We start from the raw sequence: 25,332 nt of genomic DNA, 5'->3' as shown, positions 1-25,332 counted from the left end.
ATTCATCCAAGCTCAAGTAAAAGGAAAAAAAAACTTTTCTCAATCCAACAAGAGAAACTTTCTGATAGCAGGAGTGCTTTAATAATGGAATCTGAAGCAGAAAATTGCCTCAGCTAATCTTCACCAACTGCCTCGTTTGACTGAAATGAAAGGTGAGCTATTGTTAGAAAAACATTAGCCGCCCCAGCTAGTTTGATAGCCACCTTTTGCAGGGAGAAGAAGCAAAACAACACTCCAATTGCTTTGTGCTCGTGATGTTTTGCATAAATACGTGCAGAGTTTGGGGAAGAAGATTAGGTTCAAATTGGTGAGGTATTTCATTATTTTTTGTCTCACCTTAGCAGTGTGTGGTTTTCATGAAGAGAGCTCAAGTTCTTCGCCACTGCAAAGCGTGACATTAGGGAATTAAGCAATAAGAGGAAAAAGGAACAATCGTAAGGGCGTAGCATCTTATTATTCTCCCAGTGTCAAAGTTGGTATGTGTGTGGGGTTATTAATGTATGATGACAAGGATTTCGTTTTTTCTTTTAGGCGGCAACCACGGCATTGTACATTTGATTTCTATTATTACGCTGAGTGGAGGGGGAGAGAGGAGAGGATCAGAGATGTCATGGCTGGGGTGAGATCAAAAGGAATGACAGAGCATGCACACTGCATTGTTCGAGGCTTTGTAAAGCTTTTATGATACTTCCACAAGGATCCACATCATTATAGTTCAACTGGCAGAGCTCTCCCTTTTCAGTAGTAGTAGTAGTATTAGTAGTAGTAGTAGTAGTAGTTATTTTAGTAGTCATAATACTCAGTAAACGTACCTTTTCTAAGGTATAGAGCAATGTCCTCAGCTTATGATATGAAAACAATCTAAAAACTAAGAAAGAGTTTAATTTCAGTCCACCAAAATATTTTTACGTCTCAAAAGGGAACAGCAATCAAAAACAAGTCCAAGCAGCACACACACACAACTACACACACACAACTACACACACACACACACACACACCACACACACACACACACACAACTACACACACACACACAACTACACACACACACACACACACACACACACACACACACACACACACACACACACACACACACACACACACACACACACACACACACACACACACACACACACACACACACACACACACACACACACACACACACACACACACACACACACACACACACACACACACACGACCCCCCCCTTGCTGTTTTATTTTATTATTATTATTATTTGTATGTATTTATCTTTTCATATGTCTTTTTATTATTATTATTATTTGTATTGATCCCTTTTTGTACTTTTTTTCCCCTTATGTTGGCTATGTAGATACAGCTACTGTAAATGAAAATGGAAAAGCTGTTGACCAAAATGTGAACATGTATGTATAATGAAACTGAATCTGAAATAGGAAATAAGAAAAACAAAAAAAAAACAAGTCCGAGCCACGGACTGGAGACAGACAGAACTCTCCGTATCTTCTCACGCCGACAGCTGAAGTGCTGCAGCCAGATAAGAATGTAGGAGAACAATTCTCACTCTGTTAGCCTTGCTGATTGATCCCCACCAAACTCACTTTGTGGGAGTATAGGGACAGGGAGATGGGAGGGGATAAGGAGAGTGTTTCATTAAAACAGGTGACATGCGGGAACAAGATAAGGGCCGCATGTGCACTTGTGTGTTGTGTGTGACATCTCATCGCTGATAACTTTTCAATCAGGAGACCTTGCTGTTGGACGACTCACTCGAGTTGATGGGGATGTGGGGGGGGGAGACATGCTCTCCGGAGCCATTGGCTGCTATCACTCTACATCACTAGCTTTTTTATCATCAACTATTTCAATTCCAGTTTGTTATCATTTGAAGCTCCTTTTACTTCAAACAACTTCACTTTTCTTTAAAAGAAACACAGTAGCTTTTAAAATCCATGACACAAAGAGAAATCATCTCTTACTTTGCTTTGCTCTATGTTACATTGCTACATGAGTGTTAAATAATCTCCTGTTGTCTTGTCCAGAATGCAGATGACCCGAGCAGAGTTACATCACAAAGAATGGCAACAGTAGACTAAACGAGCAGAAAAGGTCAAAAAGAGTAGGAGGAAATACTCCGACTACAACATTGTCGTATTTCTGCTGTGATGAATATGACACACACCACAATGTCAGAGTTAATAGGGGAGTTCAATCTAATCCATTTGGGAATTACTGTATATTTAACATAGAGACCCAAAACTGGTTGCAAAGGAAAGGGACCCAACCTTTCATGATTAGAATATATGTGATTCTGATGCAGCCCGACTCAAGTTCTGGGTCAGGCCTCGGTTACTTAGATGATCACTACTTCTTATACTAACTGCAGGCAATGTCTTATTTAACTGCAAATGGAAAATAGACCAATTCAACTGTAACGTACTGTAACTGTCTTACATCATCAACATGTAAAAGGAAATGTCTTGAATAAATGATTGAAAATGTGAAAAATGTAAAAAGAGAATTTACACTGTCTTGTTCTATCACATCTATTGCAACTGCAAAGACTAAAACACACACACACACACACACACACACACACACACACACACACACACACACACACACACACACACACACACACACACACACACACACACACACACACACACACACACACACACACACACACACACACACACACACACACACACACACACACACACACACACACACACACACACACACACACACACACACACACACACACACACACACACACACACACACACACACACACACACACACACACACACACACACACACACACACACGAGACTTCAGCCTTCTGTCTTGATGGTAAATCTTTGTTGGACCACACAGTGCAGACAGGTCCTGTCTCTGGTAATGACTAGCAGTCTACTACCGTGTGGGGCACAGAGATCCTTAGAGTTAGCTACCTGTCTGTTTCACTAATTGGACATGCTACCCTCATACACACACACACAGAAAAATAGACACATAAAGAAGAAATAACAAACCCTATATAAAAGAAGGCTTTTAACTACAAACTGTCAGCAGTTACTTCATGGTGAATACTCACAACAACATCCACCTGAGGTTCACTCAGGTTCTGTCTTTACAAACACTTTGAGGTTAACCAGTTTTTTTTTTAAGAGGATTAATGGATTTTTAGATCCTAAAGTAAGCTAAGCCGCAGTCTTTTGGGTCTCTCGGGTGAGGTATTTTTACGGAATATAGCTAGTCTGATACCCCAAGGCAAGGCTAATGGATGGACTTCTTTAAAATGCTCCATGTGTTTGGGCGAGGCAAGTAGACAACAGAACCTTTTACAGATGTGTCCGATGCAGGAACAAAGAGGCAATAACACAGGAGGCTTCCATCTTAAATTCAACCTCATCAGGTGAGAGAGGCAGCTTCTACATTTCACTTTTGCATTCAGATGTTGGGCTGGTTCTGGAATCACAGCTATTAAAAAGGAGCCAAAGTTGGAAAACTGTCTGCCTAGAGATGTGTTATGGTGATGTCCTTTACAACTACTCTAGAGAACTGTACCTGATTTCCATCTCCCTGGAAATTAGCTTAGTTTTTCTTTCCGTTAAATTGTAATTTTCTTAACGTGTGGTTTAGTCTTACAGAACAGACTGTGTTATACTGCCGCTGGCTCTTCATTTCAGATGCTGCTTTGCTTAATGATAAAACGTGTTCCTTCTTCTTACAGCAGGAAATCAATTTGTCAACATCTTCCACCAATACTAACAGCTCCAATCACCCTCTCCACAAGTACAAATGTGCCAATAAAGCTCTCCCGCATTACAGGAATATTGATTCCTAACTTCTAAACTCCTTCTAAGGTAACAATCATTGTGTTGTTGTCATGGAAGTGTATTTTCTGACTTTTTCTTGCGGCTTTTATCAGCCAATGTTTTGGCCTGAATACTGTCTTTCTGCAGGTCAGGTACAAACAGTTATACTGCCAAAACTGTCAAGAGGAAGGAGATCTAAAATATTAGAAATAACACAGGCTACCTCATCACTCCTCGTCTTTCAAGACAAAAGGAACATCAAGACAAAAGGAAGATCAAAGTTCCAGGAGAAACAGGCTTAGAACAATAAAAGAAGTTGCAACCCTGTGTGGCTGAGATGGAAAAGATATTTAAGAATTAGGTGAATGAGACAATAAGAGAACGATTTATAGGTCGACACTGGAGACAGATACAAAGACAGAAGAAAGAGTCAGGCCGTAGCTACATAATGTGTTGGACTGCGCTGCACCCCCTCCCTTCACTGGTGGGTAAATAGAATAATTACTGTGTGGTCAGTGTAGTGTGAAATGACAGCGTGACCACGGCACAATGAAACGCTGCCCAAATGCTGACTGAACATGACGAGCTCGTGGCTGCCTGAATACAAAGTGTGCCTGTATGTGTGGCAGAGATAGAAAGAAAAAAAGGGACTGAAAAATGTGGTGTGTGTGTGTGTGTGTGTGTGTGTGTGTGTGTGTGTGTGTGTGTGTGTGTGTGTGTGTGTGTGTGTGTGTGTGTGTGTGTGTGTGTGTGTGTGTGTGTGTGTGTGTGTGTGTGTGTGTGTGTGTGTGTGTGTGTGTGTGCGCACTTCAACAAAAATAATGAGCAACACATTGTGGAAGGACAAAATACTCTTCTTTCGGCAAACTCATGCAGAACTGATCTCCTAACCTTTTCAATGCAGGGACGGACAATAGCAAATCCGTGCTAATGTAATCATTCGGACAAAATGTTGGACTTGAGTTGTGTTCTGTTCAATTCAATGGACCAGGTGCAAGAAAATGTGGAATGAGGTCACCAGCCATCATACAGTGCAAAGCTAGCAAGACGAAAGAGCTTCTACCTTTCCCTCCTGCTGTTGCCAGGGAAGAACTGGGATGTGTGCTGCGCTGGTTTCTCAATTATAACATTCACACATTTATTCCAGAACAGCGTTGCTTTATATTTTGTCTGACACTTTAAATGATAGAAGGAGGAAAGCCAATCATTTGATAGGAAGTTGCTTTTCTATGCACCTTAACTCACAAGTCCTCATCATACGAACCAATGCTGCAAAGCTGTGCCGACGGTGACAGTGACTTTCTTTCATTTCCCACCTTGTTAGTAACTGATGTATATTCAGATGGTTGTGATATTAAAGAGGGTTTGCTCTAATTCAATTACGCCTCTGCGCCGCTCCCACATCAACAAACCCTTTAATGACTTGAGCCACACATTTGCTCTCCCCTCATTATCCAATGGAAAGCTAATCGACAACATGTCACAGTTCAAACTGCACGCAAATGAGAGGATCAAGAAAAATTACAATTTTTATTTTTCAGATATTGCCGTTTAAATATAAATGTAAAACTTCCCAGTCAATCCAATACCAATGATTGCTGCTCACAGAGATTATTCCTTTTCATTTGTATTTGTTGTATCCCCAGTGAATCTAATTGCATAAATGTAACATTTTTAATAGCAGAGGCTAATCTAACTGGCTCCTACATTGGGACTTTTACAGGTTTTAATGCGCAACCATAAGTGTGAAGGTAAAAAAAGGTTTTATGTGTTAATAGGAACTAAAAGGTGAAGAATGAGCGTGTGAAAATAACCAATGAAAAAAAAGATCTGAATTAATTAGTCGGCTTTCATCAGATTTGCAACAATCATTGCCATGCATGCGGGACAAGAAGATTTGAATGGCTGTCTGACTAAATTGGATTCACTGAGCTCTACGGCTCATTCTCCCTTCAAAAAATGGTTAAGAATCGGTGTTAAAGAGGGGCGTAAATTGTCAAGGTCCACACTCTCTGGCAGTTCACTGTTGAATGACTCCGACGTGCTTTTTGACAGCAGAAGAAGAAGTCTGAACTCTGAAGAGGAACCTCTGCTTCATGTCAAATCCTGCTGTTTCTGTTTTACTACTATTACTACCAGCCGAATGGGGCCGCTTCAAAGGCCAGGGAGTTCATCATGTATTGCTATGATTACTAAGCAGGTACTGGCTACATGAAAAAGGCTATTGAGGTGTGTCATTATAAACAAAAGAAGAAGAAAGGAGAGAATGTTAATGTAGACATTTTAGCAGTTATTGGACAGCGTAGGAAGAGTCTCAATATGCCACAAGAACGTATTCATTTTTGTACAAATCAATACATAAAATCGAGCGCACATTCAGTGCTGAAATTATATTTAAAACCAGCTAATCCGCTTCACACGATTCTATCTGTCTCTCCGAGCACTGAGAGACAAATAAAGAAAATAAAAATGATATTGTTATGTATTTTTCACTATTTTCTTTTCCATGTCTAATTTCCAAATGAAGCAAGACATTGAGAAAGAAAGCAGCAGGTGGTCTAGATGGAGGTACTGCCTCATTATTTAGATATTGTTTTGTTATTAAATGCATGTAATGACTAAATGACAATTCAAAGCTATGTTAAGAACATTGTTTAACTTTAATTCTAAAATAAGATAAATATATTTTCATGAATTGAAAGACTAAGAAACAACAATGTCAGAATGATCTAACTTATCTTAATAGGAAAATGGTGAGACATGATATATTAATTTCATAGTTTTGTCACAATACTATGACAAAGGAGAGGGAAAAGACAATAAGAAGGCATCGTTTAGCCTAAACATTGTATGTGTGGGAAGTAATGTGTGGACTGTACCATTAACGGTATACACACATTGCAAACTGCCTTCAAACTCAGGCCTCTGACCACATCTTCTTTCTCACTGTTGCTACGACATCAAAAAAAGATCACAGCCTCAACTAATAGATTATTTAGAGGTGAATTTGGCAAACTGCCTTGATGGGCTCGTAAAACACATAACGGTACTGAGGCAGTAAGGAGCAGCCCTGTAATGGGGCACTGAATGGTTCATTCCACAGAAAATGGTGTTGCACAGTATTTACCTGATGTCGGCCTCAGCTCTGCTCGCTGCCTCGTTGTACTGTTCAGTCGTCTGCTTGTAGTTCTCTAGGTTCTGGAGGCAAAGAGACAAAGAACCTTGAGAATTAATTCAGTGGTATTCAAAAGCTCAGAAGAAGTTGCACTTCACTTTTTAAACATCAAGCCAGGTGCTCAGGCATGCTTTTAATGATGGCTTTCACATTATAAAATGTTTAAAACATGAAAACAAGATTGCCTAAGCCCTAAAATCAAGTCCTGTGAATTACAGCTTAACAACCTGCATGTTCCCTTTTTTAGCAATAGTTCAAGCTCTAATAAGCCAACGGTGATAAGCAAAATGCATTAAGCACTATCCCAAATGTCATTTGTTAAATTAGCGACCTTTGAATTTCACAGCGCTGCTTACAAATTTGAATGCTGATGTTCGTTGGTACTCCGTATGCTTTATTCAATGCGAGGAACAGTGGCATTTAAACTGCAATTGCTACACAGGTGTACCCCATGCCTAGAGGGCAAGGTCATATGCAGAATTAACTACACTGCATTTTGGGGAGTGTTGCACTGACGTGGAAGAAGGCAAACAATAAGTATTTTGTATAACTATGTGTATGATGTGCTTTTATTCCAGCTAAAGTACTAACCATTTGTTTAAAGTCGTCCTCTCTGTAGGATATATGACTTCCTTACAGGCTCTTTGTTAAAAAAAAATTGAAATACAGTTTGTCTAGAATGCCCCAAAGTCAAAGCAAATCTCTCTCACCACCCTCTCATACACATCCACTGCGCAGTAATCACCGCTTTAAACCAATAACCACAGCGCTCTTACGCTTTTACTTAATTATTCCATATATTCCCAATAGATGGGGTGATAGGAGAGGACGGTAATTGAAGTGACGGAGCAGGGAAAGAGATGGGATCAAACGCAAACCTCCTTCACAATCCCCAGCCCTCTACTCCTCCAGTGGCCCCTAGTCATTTTCATATCTCATTATTTCACAGTGATCCGCAGACATGCTTCTCCTGATCTGAATGTCTGCAGCTGGAAATGACTCAAGTAATGTTATAGCTATCTATTTTTCCTTAATCCTATCTGGAAGTATGCACTACAATGTAATAATCTGCCTCTTTATCCTTTCATTTCCTGATCTTTAAAGAGAAGAGAGTCAAATACAAGTCTGCAGGAGCTGGCATCTTGTCAGTCGTGTTGGCCAAATCACTTTTTCCTACCCTGAAAACTTCTGCAGTTTATAGGCGAAATGAAGTGCTGTTGTTAAGTGGATTTAAAAAACGAATAACCTTTGTGATCCTATCCACAATTTGCCCATGTGTGTGGCTTCGGAGTAGGAAGATAACGACAAGATTCTTAACTGTCTTGAATCAAGCTGTTGACCATGTACCTTCATTTAGAAACCAATTAAATGTGTCTACAGTTTCACTTCATTATATCATCTGAGTTTCTGTCCCATTTTGGCTGTTGCGGTAATTCACAATGCCAAACATCCCCATGTGTCAGACTTTATCCCTGCCAGTTGTGTTTACTGGCTGTGTTGTATTGGATTTACCAGGAACGGACTTCTCTTGCTGCTAAATCTCCCCATTGCTAATATGTGGACTAGGCTTAAATATCCAACCTCGACAGGGGAGGGGTAGTTACAACAGCAGCGCCACAACTTGAAGCATACTTTATCCCAGCGTCCTGTACCTTTGGGATCAAAGAAAGTCCAAGACCTGAAAACCCCATCTAGATGGTTTATGAATCTACAAAGCATTAAACATTGCCAATTAATACCTTACATTTAGAGTGCTAGAAACGTAGCTCTGAAGTCATGGATTTAAAGAGACATTAAGTCCTATTTCTTTTTAATAATAATAATAATATAATAGATTTAATTTGTTAGCGCTTTTACAGGTGCTCAAAGACGCTTTACAGATAATAGTGAAGAAAAAAAGAAAGAGAAGAAAGGAACAACAAATAAATATATAGTTAAAGTTAAAGTCAAATAATACAAAAACAATCACACATGAAAAGCCAGATTGAAGAGGTGAGTTTTTGTGAGTTTTTTGAAGGTGGTGAGGTCGGTGCAGTCTCTGATGGGTTGTGGGAGTGAGTTCCAGAGGGAGGGGGCAGCGACGGAGAAGGCTCTGTCCCCCCAGGTCCGGTGATTGGTGCGGGTGGGGATGGATATGAGGTTGGCTTCTGATGAGCGGAGGCAGCGGGAAGGGGTGTGGTGGTGCAGCAGGTCTGTGAGGTAGGCGGGGGGCCTGGTTGTTGAGGGCTTTGTAAGTTATGAGGAGGACTTTGAAGTGGATTCTTTGACGGACGGGGAGCCAGTGGAGGTTCTGGAGGATGGGAGTGATGTGGTCTCGGGAGTGGGTGTGGGTGAGGAGGCGGGCAGCAGAGTTCTGGATATGTTGGAGTTTATTGAGGAGGTTGGATGGTATGCCATAGAGGATGCTATTGCAGTAGTCGAGTCGTGAAGTGATGAAAGTGATCTTGTTGGAGAGTTAGCTAATACCTTGGCTGGCTCCCTGGGAATATGTGGTAAGAAGTTAGCTACATGGTAACGCCTTAGCCTTTAGCCTCAGGTCAAGGGCTCAGCGGGTAAACTCAACAGAGGAAAGCTGAGCTGAAACTTGAAAGTCGGTATTTGCCTTGTGGGACATCCAGTGTTTGAGCCGAGATAAAAAAAAAGGCACCACAGAGGCTTAAACCCATGGGTGCCTCAGATTATTCAGGACATAGAGTGTTGGGAAGCAGCAAGCAGATGGTTTAAAGGTAAAGAGAGTTTCTGCTGGTGATTGTTGCCCCCACTGTATGTTGTGGGTTTGGTGGGGTCAGGCGGAGGTTGATGTAGTGTCTCGTACTTGGAAGAAAATAAAGAAATAAACACAAGCCGTTTAGGTATTTTCTCTTTTCCAGCGATTATATGGCTTCCCCCCTCTTCTCCTTGTTACTACCCTTCCAAGGCAAAGAGAGAATAAGCTAGAGGAAACAATGTAGCACGCAATTTATTGGTCAATTATAGCGTAAAAAACTGAGAAACAACATTAAAAAAACAACGACATTTGGTTTGGATCACATAATCCTACTTTAGTATTAAAATTATAAAATGATATGTACATGTATATACTCTAGTCTACTACTCAATACAATACAGTATGTTACTGTCTTTCTTATTTTGTACCTCTTTTTTTGCAATAATACTACACTCATTTTTGTTGGAAAATAATATAATAAACAAAATATTTAGGGAAAATCTAAACATGAAGTGTGAATGAGGGTTTGGACTGACAGGTGGAGCTTATGCGTCAAAGTGTTGGCTATGTGTTGTCTTTGTGTGTTTCAACATGTTTCTCTGGTGTCTGTTGGCAGAAAAGACCCAGAGCAACACACACACACACACACACACACACACACACACACACACACACACACACACACACACACACACACACACACACACACACACACACACACACACACACACACACACACACACACACACACACACACACACACACACACACACACACACACACACACACACACACACACACACACACACACACACACACACACACACACACACACACACACACACACACACACACACACACACACTCTCTCCCACTCTCTCTCTCTCTCTGAGCTCTTCCCAGTCGTTTGCACCCATGGGGACAACAGCCTAATGTGGAGAGACAGAAAGGAGGGATGATAACCCTCATGGGGGGAAACTCAAGATGTTTGGGGGTGTTGGAAAGACTCATGGAGGGGATTAGCGTGGGTACATGTGTGTGTGTGTAAGCCTGCATACATGCAGGTGTGTGACTAAATCTGTGTTTGTATGAGTACGCTTGTGTTCAGACGATCCTTGCGTGCACACTCGTCTGAACACCCTCCAGCAGCCGTGGATTGCGATGGGCTGATGTCAGGATTCTCAGGGAGGGGTTGTTTCACGCTCCACGTCTGGACGAAGGCGGATTAATTTTAGCTTTTTTTATTTGGGAGGAAGCAGTCGACAAGGGAGAGGGGGGTTGGTTAGGGGATTAAAAAGAGGTGAATTTTAAACTGAGACTTGTTTACAGAGTCACAGGCTATGTTGCCACAGGGAGACAGATATACTCCACCTGTACACTGGGAAGAGATTAGGAAGGCATCCACAAATAAGCGGAGAGGGGGAAGGATTGGTAAAGAGAAGGAGAGGATGTTTGCAGGGTGTCTTGGGATGTTTCTCCGTGTGGGAAGAGAGGAAACGCAAAGTTGTGCAGTGGATTGGCCACTCTGTCACAATTACTTCTGAAGTGACAGCATACATACAAACATGTTGTGCCAACACACACACAAACACACTGCTTTTCCTTTGTGTCAGTATTGGATAGCATGCACAGCCTTTAGACAAACACAATAATGGGTTATCGTCATTTATCCCTTGGGCAAACTGGACATCAGAGTGTGTTAGTGTGTGTTTTCATGCAGGTAATCCCCACACACACACACACACACACACACACACACACACACACACACACACACACACACACACACACACACACACACACACACACACACACACACACACACACACACACACACACACACACACACACACACACACACACACACACACACACACACACACACACACACACACACACACACACACACACACACACACACACACACACACACACACACACACACACACACACACACACACAGAGAGAGAGATATTAGCCAGTTGGAAGGGGGCTGCTGATTGGCCAGTGTTGATTCAGGGGAAGATCACACACCAATCATTACCAGTGGATTCTCCTTCTAATTGAGCTGCCCTTGCCTTTTGCTTAAATCTTTTCCTCATATCATCGACACATCAGGGCAATTGCGTGTCTGCTTATGCATGTATTTCACATTCTTACAATTCTATGGATAAACTCTGACCTATTAGAATATATAAAGATAACCACAGGCTGATATACATGTGTGGACCATGGTGTTCAACAGCTTTAAATCTCTGCTTTGCATAAAAAATATCGAATAAAACATGGAGGGCTGAGAGGCCAGGACAGAGCAATGTAAAGCTATCTTCAAATCATAATTGATACTCTTGAGAGACATTAGGACTTTAAGTAGTTTTTGCATTTCTTGTATATAAGCTTTGTCAGTCACAATTCAACTTCTAAGTGGCCATTTATTTCAAGCCAACTGGTGTTTGCTGCAGGTATGAGAATGTGAAAGGAAAGTAAAATAGACGGTGTAAAGGAAAGGGGGCATGAAAGGAGGCGTGGATGAATGGAGTGCTAGATTGGAAAATGAAGGAAGAGAAGGAGGGAGAGTTACGGCGGCTCAGGGCGCTGGCTCAGGATAGACTGTTTACTGCACAGTCCATATAGCCTCTTTATCTCCTGCTACCAGTCCGCCTCTTTCTCACTCCCTCATCCGTATGCAGGTCAGCTGCGAGCAAGTGAGGGGTGAAAAAAGGCGATAGAAAAAGCGACTGCGGCGGCGAGCGGAGAGAGATAGAGCATCCTCCACTCTGCTGCCAATCAGTCTCCTCCGTCAAGCATTGCGGCGCAGTGTGCTGCTTGCCGCACGGCGTGCACGGGGCCCCTCCATTTAACTTGGCTATGTAAAAAGGTTTTCTCAGAGGCCTAAAGGAGGCGAGTGCCAGGGACTAGATAAGGTCCCCCGTCTGCCTGATGGGCCCTGCCGGACGCAGGGAGAGACGGGGAGAGGCGTGGAGGGGGAGTCAAGTCCCACAGACTGTCTACTGAATACTGGAGGGAGATCCGCGGTTGTGAGGAGCAACACAGGATAGGCAGGGGAGGGGGGGGGGGTGAAGTTTCAGTTCATTTAGGAAGCAATGTGTCTATGTTTGAATGGATTGTAATGTAAGTTAAAAACTGAGAACTTCTCCGAGGTTCTCTGTGGCCTGCAAGAATCCGTGGTCAGATTTCTAAGAAAACCCAAAGGATGTTACTTTGCGTCGCTGAATGCCTCGCCTCTCGTTTAGCAGCAAACTGTTCCTGTGCAACAAATTACATTAGAAATACAGTTTGCTCATGTGAAAAAACGACTATCACACAATATAGCAGAGAGTCACACACAAATTCCATGTAAGCATAAAAAGGTTTTATCTAGGAGAGCCCGTTTTACTTACTGGCGTCAGGCGATCAAAAAAGCACACATTAAAAGTTGACTTATTAATGACATTATTGAATATCATAACACCCCTAATAAAACAGGGCATCTGATACATCGAAGACCCTTTGTCTGTTTCTGGGGATCACTTTAAACGTCACTGTTTTCCATGATGAACAGGATGCTGACTGCAGTTCAATTAGCAGCCACCAGTCTCAATAATCCCTAAGGATTTTATTTTTTTACTAATCTTTTTCTCCAAGTCTTATATTTTAAAATGTTCAGTGTACTAGTCATCTGTGTTTTTCTGAAATGTCCTTCCTGTCTTTACTTGCACTGTGTAGTGTTACTCTCCTGCCTGGTGTGCTTCCTCGAAGCCACTTTCCATTCCCTGAAAGCATAAAGCACTTTTTTCCTGCCCTGAATTCATGCACCAACACTGACCTTGCTTCTCTCAGAGTACTTTAACAAATCCGCCTAAGTTTACTCTGTAAGCAAGCGACATTTATTAGACCCCTGTGCATTTGGCTTTTGCGAAAGGATGCCAAATATCAACAACACATTAGTGTTGAGATGGAGGGAACACAGGCCATAATTTCTTAAAAGCACCTGACAAACTGCTTTTATTTATCTTTCCATTTAAAAAGAAAGACCACTGGGTTGCCGGCTAAAGGACACAGTGAAGAGAAAGCCACAGTACTTTTGATTAGACGACTGCAGCTCTCAGCGCGCTGGGAGACCGCTGCTGAGTGCTGGAGAGCCGTGACTCTCATCCGCCTGCTGAGACTTTCAATTCATTTACATCTGCCTCCTGACATTGGTATGTGGGCTTGACATTTCCAAGATAAGGAAGAGTGTCTTGTATCGGCAAAGAGATTTGACTACCCAAGGAGAGTGAGTAATATGTCATGTTAGGACTTGTTTTGCTATTCCTGAAGTGTGAGGACTTTTTTCAGTAAAAGCCTAGAGGACGTTTGAATCTGGTTACTAAGGTCTCCTGTTATACATGTCACAAGGAGTGCTAAACGTTCTACTGCTCTCTTAAAGGTGGGGTAGGTAATTTTGGAGAAACCAGCTCGAGTGCGCTAGAATTTGAAAATACACAGCCGGAACAAATCTGCCACTTCCTTACAGAGCCCCTCCTCCAACACACACAAACGTGCACATAACCAATGAGGGCACGAGATAAGTTTGTGCACAGATGGAAGGCTGACAGGCAGGTAGGCCATCCAGTTATTTTAACCGGGCCGGCTAAAATGATTGGTCGTGCTTTTTACAGCGCCACGGCTTCCACAGATGACATTTTTTTATGGATTTTTTGTCAAAGCACTTCAGATGTTCATTGCTATCGGGATGTTAAGAACATTCCATGGAATATAACAAAAAGTGTATCTCGAGCCGGTTTCTCAAACTTACCTACCCCACCTTTAACTGAAGAATGTTCATAGAAAGAGCGTTTCTGATTATTTCTGCCTATTTCCTTTTAATGACATGTTTATAAGATGAAACGTTTTTTACCTTTTTGTCCAGTATTTCTAGTTGCTGTTTATAGAAGCTGGATATGCTGGCCAGTTCCTTCTCTTTGTTCTCCAGCTGTTTGGCCTGAAAAGGGGAGGGGAGCGTAGAATTAGAAATGACACAATAAGGTACAAATAAAATAAATAAAAAACATTGCTTTAAAAAAAGCTATTGAACAGGCTCTTTATATTGCATGATGACATTTTAATCTATTAATATGACCTGTGAAAATACATCATTCTGACTGCCTGGCAAATAGAAAATCAATCCAGGTACTAAAATAGATATTTCATGCTGAGAGGGGGAAGAATAAGGCAATGTGTTTCTGTCAGTGCCCAAAAGACTAACCAGAACCCTTACCTTACCTAAACCCACGTTTTCTGCATCAGGAAGCGAACAAAACATAAAATAGTGTCTAAGACGTTTTAGGACACAACAGAACTCTCCAAAAGTGTGTTGTTAATTGAAAAAGAGATTTTTAATCTCAATGAGACCTATCCTGGTTAAATAAAGTTAAAATAAAATAAATAAAATATAGCATCAAATTGCAGGTTCATGTTGTCGATGCATTATTTTTCAGTATACTTTTCATGTGTTACCTGAGGCACCACTATGTTATGGATCTATGACAAATGTATGATGGAAATATAAAATAGATCACATACACAACAAAGTAAAACGCAAATGGCTATTTCGTAGCTAGTCCATCGAATGTAACAGAACTTACAAAACTACTCCGGCGGCGGCAGAAGCTGATATGGCGATGCTGGCGTTAAGGATGAGGTGAAAAGGCTGTTACATGCCCGCTGAGCCAAGCTTTGACAAGCAGCAAGATGGAAGTCTGTAGGAAGACCCAGAGATTGGGCCGTGGCAGAGCAGCATGCAAGCAGAGGAAGATAGAAGAGACACTGTGAAAACAAGCTCAGCTCCAGAAGGGAACATGCATCAGGGGTTTTTATTAGCTAAGATTCACTAGAAGATGTTAAGACAACTTGGTTTAATATCTGGAGGCTTCACAGCGCGTCAATATCGTTACACAATCACATAAAGTGGAATTAAAAGGGATTACTTGCTTGTGGTAAATATGTATCAAGGTTATATGATAAACAGAGAAAGAGTAATGAAGAGCTATTGCAGCGCTGAGAAGGAAAATCATAAGAGAGATAGTCAAAGAAGAAGAGCATGATGCTACATTTTGATTCTGACTTGTATCTTATTTAATGTTTATGTGTCAAAGAAGCTTTTCTCTTGGGACATGAAAGCATGGCGCGTGAAGCCTTCTAGTCAGTGGTGTATTTTGGCTGTGTGTTTACATGAAAACAAATCACATCTATTTCCAGAAGAACATGCCATACACTGTATCTGACGTGAATAGCAGCAAACTGAATCTCACTGATGCACTCCAAACCGTGCAGCCTGGTTGAGAATCTGCTGGTCTGTCAGAAGTGTGTCCATGCTGTGTGTAGAGTGTGCAGAAGATCAAAGCAGAGCCTGAGCAGCCTCACAATCACATGGAAAAGCTAAATACATAAAAGGTTTAAGAAACACGCGCGCAGTGTGGTTGAGTTTTCCTCGCCATTCAAACGTTTGATCTGAATAATGTTTGCCTGCATATTCAAATGATTACCAATCAGTAGCTAGCTCACTCATGAATGCACATTGTTTCTAAACACAATCAGTGAAACAGTGTTAAAGCAGTATCAACATTATATGGTGCATGAACACAATGAAGCCACTGTAGATAGGAGTGAGGGGGAAAAAGGCAGCAATGGGGCATGGATTTATGTAGTATTGAAAAAGTGTATTACAAACAGGCGCACACACACATTCTGTGCCATGGTGTAATGGTGACAGATTGCTGTAGCCGAGTTGTGCATTAGTGAGTGTGATATAGATCAGATGGAGCAACACCATCTTCCTTGGATGATCTACTCTTCTTCTGCTCTCTTTGCTGGCGCGCGCACACACACACACACACACACACACACACACACACACACACACACACACACACACACACACACACACACACACACACACACACACACACACACACACACACACACACACACACACACACACACACACACACACACACACACACACACACACACACACACACACACACACACACACACACACACACACACAGTAATCCAATCACATCTTATCCTAACTTAACAGACACACGCATCCCCAAAGAGCACATCTGCAAATCCCTATACTGTGCTCACTGCACTCTCTCTTTCCGCAGCGGCTGTTTGATGCTTAAGGGCTGTGTGTGTACGTGTGTTTGTGTGTCAAATCACCTCTGCTAGCAGCACAGATGATGTGTAATTTTCTAGCTGAATACCTCCCAAAGTGTTGTTGTGTGGAATGGTGGCACTCGCAGCCTCGCTTTAATGCACAATGAAAACATGACATTTGAATAGGGAAGAGAGAGAGGGAAGGGAAAAGGTAGAGAAATATAGTATTTTTAATAAAGAGGAGGCAGCAGCAATGGTAGTGTTGCTTACCCAGGCATCCACATCTGCTGGCTAGGAGGGAGAGAAGGAGCAGGGTTAGTGAGACAGCCGAGGGTATAAAGAAGCGCTGGGATGGGAGAAATTATAAGAGACAAAAAGGGTTGATTAAGAGGAAAATAAAAAAAGTGAGGTGAGCTTAAGATGAATAAAGTGACACTCAAGAATGAGGCGGTTAAGGAGAGGAAATGCTGCAAAGGGAAAGCAATAAAAGTAGAAGTTATTGATAAAAGGAATAAAGGTTAAAGCTGCATTCACATGATTTGATATTTTTCTCACCCTGAGGTTGGGCGCGGAGCCTTGCAGTGAGGACAGCTAGTTAGTTTTGTTTCTATGGTTACGTCCCCCGTTAGCTTGCAAAGCTATGTACATAAGTCTGTCATCAGATTGGTTGCTGCATTGAAATCATTTAAACTTTGAGCGCAGTGCTAGGCAATCATTTTCAGCGTGTCATGTGAATGCAGCCAGTCACATTTGAGGCTGAAGGGCTATTTAAAAAAAAAGTTTTATTAGGAAGTTGAGATGCAAGTAAATGTCAAATTACTGAAGCAAGTATCTCAGTGTTTCAACACAGGCCTTAAACGTGTTACCAGTGTAGCCAGTGTGGTTAACAAGTGAATGCATTGGCCACTTAGCTATAAAGCTGAAGACAAAATAATGTTATTAACACGTATAAGGATATAGTGTCAATAAGTCTCACAACAGTTGGTGCTCGTATGCCGAATGATGTGCTTATTATGCATAAGGGATAACATCAAATGAAAGTCAAGTTTAAATATTGCTTTAATAACAATCCATAAAACCAATGAAAATCCCACACAAACCATCTTAAATTAGTTATATTAAAATACAGTTTGTTTTGTGCTTGCACATGAATATTTAAAAAGGCAACGTTGCTATACAGATATGGTTTATTGTGTTCTTTACAACAGATATACTCACAACTTCTTTAACAACTTGGGTCTGGAATGAGAACTAGCTGCTTACTATCCGTTTTTTATGAGAATTGATACAACTGCGTACTTATAAACATTACTAAAACATTGCAAAGTATGAGAGTTAATGCTAAAGTATTATCTGTAATACAGTTTTATCACCAAATCAAACAATTATAGTTCAAGTTTGTTAAACAGACAAACAGGACGCCGGGTGTAGCCTTGCCCACTCGTCCAAGTGCTCCCCAGTCCGGCATTAAAAACAGAGCAGGAGGGGATAGATTAGAGCGGTGGGTGGCTTTAATGTTGCCATGCCTCATAAAAACTCCATTCAGTTAAATGAGGTGAACTCACAAAGCCGGTTGCTGCAAAATGCATGTGTGTGTGTGCGTGCGTGTGATGGTGTGTTGGGTAATCTGTGTAACAGATACAAGCGATACCATCTGTTTAACCTCGCTGCTCTTTGGTGGCGGGCCCTACACTGAATACGTGACGCCTCCTGTGTGTGTGTGTGTGTGTGTGTGTGTGTGTGTGTGTGTGTGTGTGTGTGTGTGTGTGTGTGTGTGTGTGTGTGTGTGTGTGTGTGTGTGTGTGTGTGTGTGTGTGTGTGTGTGTGTGTGTGTGTGTGTGTGTGTGTGTGGAACCCCCACAGAGTGCTCACAGGAGTGTGGAGGTCCCATTTTCCATTAGATGAAAGACTTTTGAAGTGAGGTGAAATGGCTTGTTGTGATACAGACGAAGACAAACACACACCCAGCAGTTTGGTGCGGTCCATAGGCCATAACGTGCAACAGCATTTCAGGTACATCCACTCGTTGTTGTTTTTTTGCGACTCTTAGCTCCCTGGGGACCAACAGTCAGCAGCTTCAGTCTGCACATTAAGAGTCTGGAGGCACTGAGCTAGCAAAAGCACGAGCAGGCAGGTATTCAGTAGGTCGGTAATAAGGATAAGGCTCATTTATTCCCGCAGATTTTTACTAAGATAAAGTTTGTACAAGTAGCGTTAATGCATTATTAATCAAGCTAATTAAGAAGAGATGCTGATTAGATTCTTATAGAAAGCACATATGGATATTAGGGCTGTGCAATGAATCTTATTTTAAATCGCAATTACGATTTTGGCCTGCCACAATTACGAAACAACATAATGGGAAAAATATGTATATTTTGCTTTGCTAGGTTGTGACAGTGCACTGCAACATATGTGATCTAATTTATTTGTATTTATCATATTTATGTATGTTTAGTAGCTTGTGGAAGTGCGCTCCAAAATATTTGTTGATCTTGTTTATTGGTATTTATCATTTTGATATTATTTATTTAAATGTAAATATAAATGTATCATATATTATATATTTTTTTTTATTGGTTTTTCAGTTGAATTATACATTCAGGGTAATCAACAGTTAAAAAGATACTGTTCAAATTATTATTTGAATTTGTTTTAAAGTTCAATAAATGGATATTTTCAAAGTCAATGAATAATCGTATTAAATAATCGTGATATCAATTATTGACCAAAATAATCGTGATTATGATTTTTGCCATAATCGAGCAGCCCTAATGGATATACCATTGATATACTTAACTGCAGGTAACCATAGCAACAAAACGTATATACCGTTAGTCAACAATAAGAATAATGACCTTCCATTTCCGTCACTTTATAGTCTAGGAAATAAGTAAGTAAGTATAGGAAAGCTGTTGCTGTCACACTAAAAAGCTGTAAGTACACATTGGAAAATGCTCATACTGCAAAAATATTCAGATTTATAAAACTTTTCATCTGAATACCAGTGGGCAATTTCCTTTTCTTAAAATCCTAGATCAACATTTAATGGTCCACATGTGGATCAGCCTGATATCCCCCCCACAACATGCCCATATTTAGCCATAAATGTTTAAAGCAAAGCACCTCATGGATATTTATTCATAGAAATAAACCTGCTCTGTTTTTTTTTACGGTTAATCATGGTAACTACCCTGAGGAAGAGGAGGAAAACACACGTTCTGACACAAACATCAAGGTGTGTAATCTTAACAGTGTCAGTGCATCCATCATGCAGCATAAAGCAACGCAGCATTTTATATGTTTACAGCAATCAGACTGATTGCTCCACAATTTCCGAAGATAATCGCGACAATCAGTAGCATCCCCCATGCTGGGATATCAAGTTTGATACGTAAACACAATTATTTATTTATTTATCAAAGTTATGTTGTTGTGCACTTGGCCTGCATTCATATTAGGACTGATAATGAGGACATGATGTGTGATTATTGTGCAATAGCTGTCACTGGCTATATTTCCAGACTTTTGCTTTGCTCGTTTAAAAAGCCAATATGTGGTGGAGGTGACAGGAGAGTGTGTGCCTGCTTCAGTGTCTCCAGTTTTCTGCAGACACAGTCTTATACTTGCATTGGATAGCTGTTTTTTGAGTTTGTACTTGTATACTGTATTTGTCACTATAAAATAAAGCATAAATAAATAGTTTTTTGCAGTGATTTTACACATCAAATTTGAAAGAAAACTAAAATTGTACCTAGTGATATATGCACAGTATTAGAAGAAACTATTGATGCTCTGTTCTGCAAATATTTAATGTTGTTTACATTATTTGGGATGTGTCCCCGAGTGGGGAATGTCAATGAGACAGTTCTGATCAAATATTGAGCTGGATTTCTTTATATTTGCTTGTATGTTGTACTATATGAAAAAGGTGCTCTTATTGCCGTGAGATAATTGCACAAACTTTGATGAAGCATATCAGTTTAATTTGGGTTTAATCAGTGGCGAACCGTCAGGGCCTTCAAGGTATTCAGAGAATACCCTGGAACACGGAAATCGATTTAATTATATAAATAAAATGTAATAAAATGTATATAAAATGAATACATGAGAATTGTATCTGTGTTGTTGATCTGTAATATTACAGTGTTACGTTGATTTGTTTGTCCTTCTCGGACCATGCACTACGCATTTCAGTGGTTTTGTGTTAGAAAAGAAAGCAACCAATCAGATCTTGTCCTTCAACCAAGGTATTCTACATCCTTGATAGAATGCCCTGGCCGTTGCACTGAATGAGAGCGTACGTTTGGACTGACAGTTTGATCAACCAATCATATATTGATTTGTAGCCAATGGGCGTATTCTTTCAGAGTTTCCCTCGGTTCCAGGGTACTCTAGAACAGTGGTTCCCAACCTTTTTTCCCAAGAGCCCCCCCAAACGACTCCTGTTGAAAGTTCCCCCCCCCCCCACACACACACACACAGGAGGGGGGGGGGGGGGGCGCAACAGCGGTAATTAAAGTTTAGAAGTCTCAAAAATGCTACAACTACTGTCACAAACTAGATGGATGTGAAGTATTTAGTTAAAGGAGGATGAAAGCGTAATTAAGGAGCACTATTGGAGTGACTTTGATGGTTATTGGACTCAGGATTCATTCATTTGGATTCCCCGCTGTATGAAGAAATTAAAGGACGGCGCGGAAATGGAAACAATTCACAAAGGGATTAAACTGTTTAAAAACACATGCTCAAAGTAAACCGGATTTTGCCGATGTGTTTATGTGGATTCAAAAGTCGTAAATAATCTACAAAATGGAGGAGACCGATCTGATCGGAGCAACTGTGACAAATAATCCAACTGAATCCGGCAAGGACAATGACTATGTTTTAAAATTGCGCTTATCCAGAAAAGCCCGGTTTGGACACTTTACGGGCAGAAGAAATATTTCTATTAAAGAAAGAATTATACATTTCTGTCCTTTTATGCCTTTAATAGCTACTAACTTGAATTGTTATTCAAATTAATTATTTTTTATATTTTATTGTAATGTAAAGAAAAGGTTTTTAGTGACAATCATGTATTGCTTTACAATTATATGTAAAATGAAAAAAATAAATAAATGTAAAGGCCCCCAGGAAATGATTGTGTTGGCGTAAACACGGAGCCGTTTGCTCCCCCAGAGCGTTTTGTTTGCAGGGGCCATATTTATAAAGGGATATACCCTCAAAAAATGGCGTACGCCAGTTTTTACGCAATGTTTGCGATTTATAAAATACTAACTTGACGGGAAAACGTGCGGTCCTCCACGCAAACTCTAACCCATGCGTACGCACTAAGCACAAAAACGGGAGAGACGAGAAAGCGACACCGTTGGCAGAAGGAAGAATGGAGAGAAATATGTGGAAATAATACCATCAATAAAATGTTACTTCTCATTTATCAAATATGAAGAATTCATTTTCAAACATTGATCAAAGCCAATCTTAAAATGATTAAACAAACGCCTGTTTGCGACTCCTCAGTGCACACAAAAACATAACTGGGAGAAATAAATAAATACGGATATGTTATTTAAAACCACCTCGAATATAAAAACACAGGAGGTATGGAAACTATGAGCACCATATGTGGTAAATTGTACAGCTGTACCTATTTTTTGGATATCTACTACGTAAGCAACCTTCCCACGTGAATCCTACGCACAGCGTTATAAATGAGGCCCCTGATATACCCACCTTGGGACCTGTTATCGTTTTCTACGTTTCTATGTCAGCCTTGTGTGGCCGAACCGTCTATCTGATAGTGAACTGTAGCAGATACGACCGTTATCGGCCTCGTGTGGCCGGAGCCTAAGTTTAATAACAAGAAATGGTAGCAAAAGAAAACCTACATGTTCAATGTATCTTCAAAACTATTTTAAAGTTGAAAGGGGAAAATAATTCCCTAGCAACAGTTATGCCCCTTCTAAACACACCGACTCAATTGATCTCAAAGCATTTGAATATCTATGCTTAGCTGAATCATGTTTGCTGTGGTTGTAGCATGAGGGTCACCAGATGCACCGGCTTCATGCTTGATTTAGACTTGAAACCTCAATGGTCCGCCAACAGAGCAGTGTGTGTGTGTGTGTGTGTGTGTGTGTGTGTGTGTGTGTGTGTGTGTGTGTGTGTGTGTGTGTGTGTGTGTGTGTGTGTGTGTGTGTGTGTGTGTGTGTGTGTGTGTGTGTGTGTGTGTGTGTGTGTGTTGAGAGAGAGAAATATGACAGGATGAGACCTTTTGGTCGCCTCACATGGTGAGAAATGCTTCCTTGGAAATCAATTATGTAAATACTGTATTATGTAAATGATGCAGTTGAATAAATCTATGTGTTTGGGGAGAAAAGATTTTGGTGAGAGAGAGAGAGAGAGAGAGAGAGAGGACAGAGGGCTAACACAAGGATTAGGCATGAGAATGTCAGTGGCAGACACGGTTTGTACAGCCAAACTCCTGATTTGGCTTTTTAATTAGGGAGAGAGGGAGGAAGACAGAAATACAGACAAAGAGGAGAAAAATAAGAGCTAATTCACTGACAGCTTTCTTTATACCATATCACTATGGGGAGTACAGTAGGAATATTCATCATGTGTATCAGTAATAAAAGCCAATGGTACAGCTAAGTGCTTTCAGCAATGATGATGCTTAGCTGAAACCCCTTAGTGTTTCCTTATTGCCTGAGCCACTAGAAATCACAAAGTCGTTGCTTATAGTGAGCCTTGTGCCTTCAATTTATTTCAACCAAATTTGTATCAAACCAAAGAGTGAAATGGGAGTTATTTTCCCTTTTTGTCTCCAAGTTTCAATTCACATAATATACTTGTGTAGTCCACAAATATACCAAATAGAGCGATACACATGACAACCTGCGTCAAAACTCCAGTACACACTGTTTTCTCTTTAAACCCATACACTGTCACCCTCATCCAGGTGTCATATGCCAGAGTCATAATTCCCAGCGTGTTCTTACACCAATACTCAAGAAATCAGCCATTTTTAAGACTTTGGTATTGTTTGCCAGTGTGTCATCATGACAGTAAAATAGGATTTTGTAGACATTTACTGTAGCAGGATCTACAACTGAAGAAATACTGAGTAATGGACGAATTGGCGGCGGAAGGTGTCGGCACGGCCGAAAAGACACGACGGTGCGGGACACACCAATCTGAGTAGGGCGACAGGACGCTCATCGACGGCCAGACATCTATCGACGGCCGAAATCGTCTCGGTGTGTCAGGGCCTCTAACAGTCAAACAAAGGCATTCGCAGGTCTCTGCATCAGTTAAAACTCAGAATGCACAGCCTCCTACAGTCAAGCATGACTCATCACACCTGTGGGTGATGTGCACACACCTGCATGCACATGGCACAGTGGGAATAAGAGAGGCATGAATTGGTAAGTCTTTCTGTTTGCTAATTAAATGTGTGTTTGGGGGTGGGGGGGGGGTAAATGAATCAAAACTTGGTCATGATCAGCCTGTTTCCACGCCACAGACTGTCACACAGAGAGATGGTAAAAGAAAAGACAAATATAAAAAGGATTGAGAAACAGAGATGCCACATGAATAAGTGGAGATAAGAGAAGAAAATTCAAAACAACAATAGTAGTGTGATAGAGAGAGAAGGAGGCAGAGACAGACCTAAAAATATTTGATTACAGATTAGATTAGATATACTTTTATTGATCCGAAATTGGGTGTTTATTTTACAGAGAGAGGGAGAACAATACCTAATGGCAATTTCTGCATCCTCAATTTCAAACTGTCCCTCAATCACTCATTAGCTCCATGTTCTTTCAACAGAGGTACACTTTGTATGTCTGTAAACCTTAGTTAGTAATCACTGCCCTGGAAAACTCTTATTGCCTATAGACAGGAACAGTCCGGTCAGACGTCGCTCTTCTATGGTCTAGCAGCTATTTCGGTCCACCAACAGGAACATGTCAAAAGGTTCTTCATCCTCACCACCTGTATACTTCTGCTTGGCTGCACTTGGATTGTTTTATTGACTGGATTACTTAAAATCTTTCTTTGAAATTGGAACAAGAAATAAACTTTCCAATGAAAAGATATCCAGAAAGATCCAGGGATCATTCGTCAACGTACTGCTTCAGTAATATATAACTTTCCCTGGCAAATTCACCAGATTTACATTTTGACATACTGCTTACTTCCGCGTATTATGTAAGAAGCACAATATTACCATCATTTTTAAAAGCAGATTGTTATACAGACGCAAGTGGAATGTTTACTTTGAAAAAGCTGCTGCGAAAATCCAATTCCGCAACATTAAATCAGACACACAATCCGTGACAGCCCACTGTCCTCTGCCCTTATCTGGACTTCAAATACTAAACTGCTTAGAGAACAATACATCTTATAAATTCAAAAACCTTTGACCCATGCTATGATTGTTCCAGCATAAATCCTTATTCCCCTAAATGAGAACAAGCATGTGG

General features: G+C 40.8%; 1 protein-coding gene across 2 annotated transcripts in view; it reads right to left on the bottom strand.

The window, feature by feature from the left end:
- chchd6b (coiled-coil-helix-coiled-coil-helix domain containing 6b) overlaps window positions 1–25,332 on the bottom strand; it is a 56,705-nt gene that overhangs the window by 16,705 nt on the left and 14,668 nt on the right. Inside the window, exons 5-7 of one of the 2 annotated variants that reach the window (XM_079682198.1) lie at window positions 17,111–17,131; window positions 14,595–14,678; window positions 6,940–7,010 (exon numbers count right to left, since the gene is read on the bottom strand). In XM_079682198.1, the coding sequence (XP_079538324.1) occupies window positions 6,940–7,010; window positions 14,595–14,678; window positions 17,111–17,131 (176 nt within the window). The remainder of the gene's footprint in view (window positions 1–6,939; window positions 7,011–14,594; window positions 14,679–17,110; window positions 17,132–25,332) is intronic. The other variant, XM_079682199.1, reaches the window with a different exon arrangement.

This window comes from Notothenia rossii (genome assembly GCF_949606895.1).
Source record: "Notothenia rossii genome assembly, chromosome: 5".
NCBI classification, from domain to species: domain Eukaryota; kingdom Metazoa; phylum Chordata; class Actinopteri; order Perciformes; family Nototheniidae; genus Notothenia; species Notothenia rossii.
This window is presented reverse-complemented; position numbering and strand designations above follow the sequence as displayed.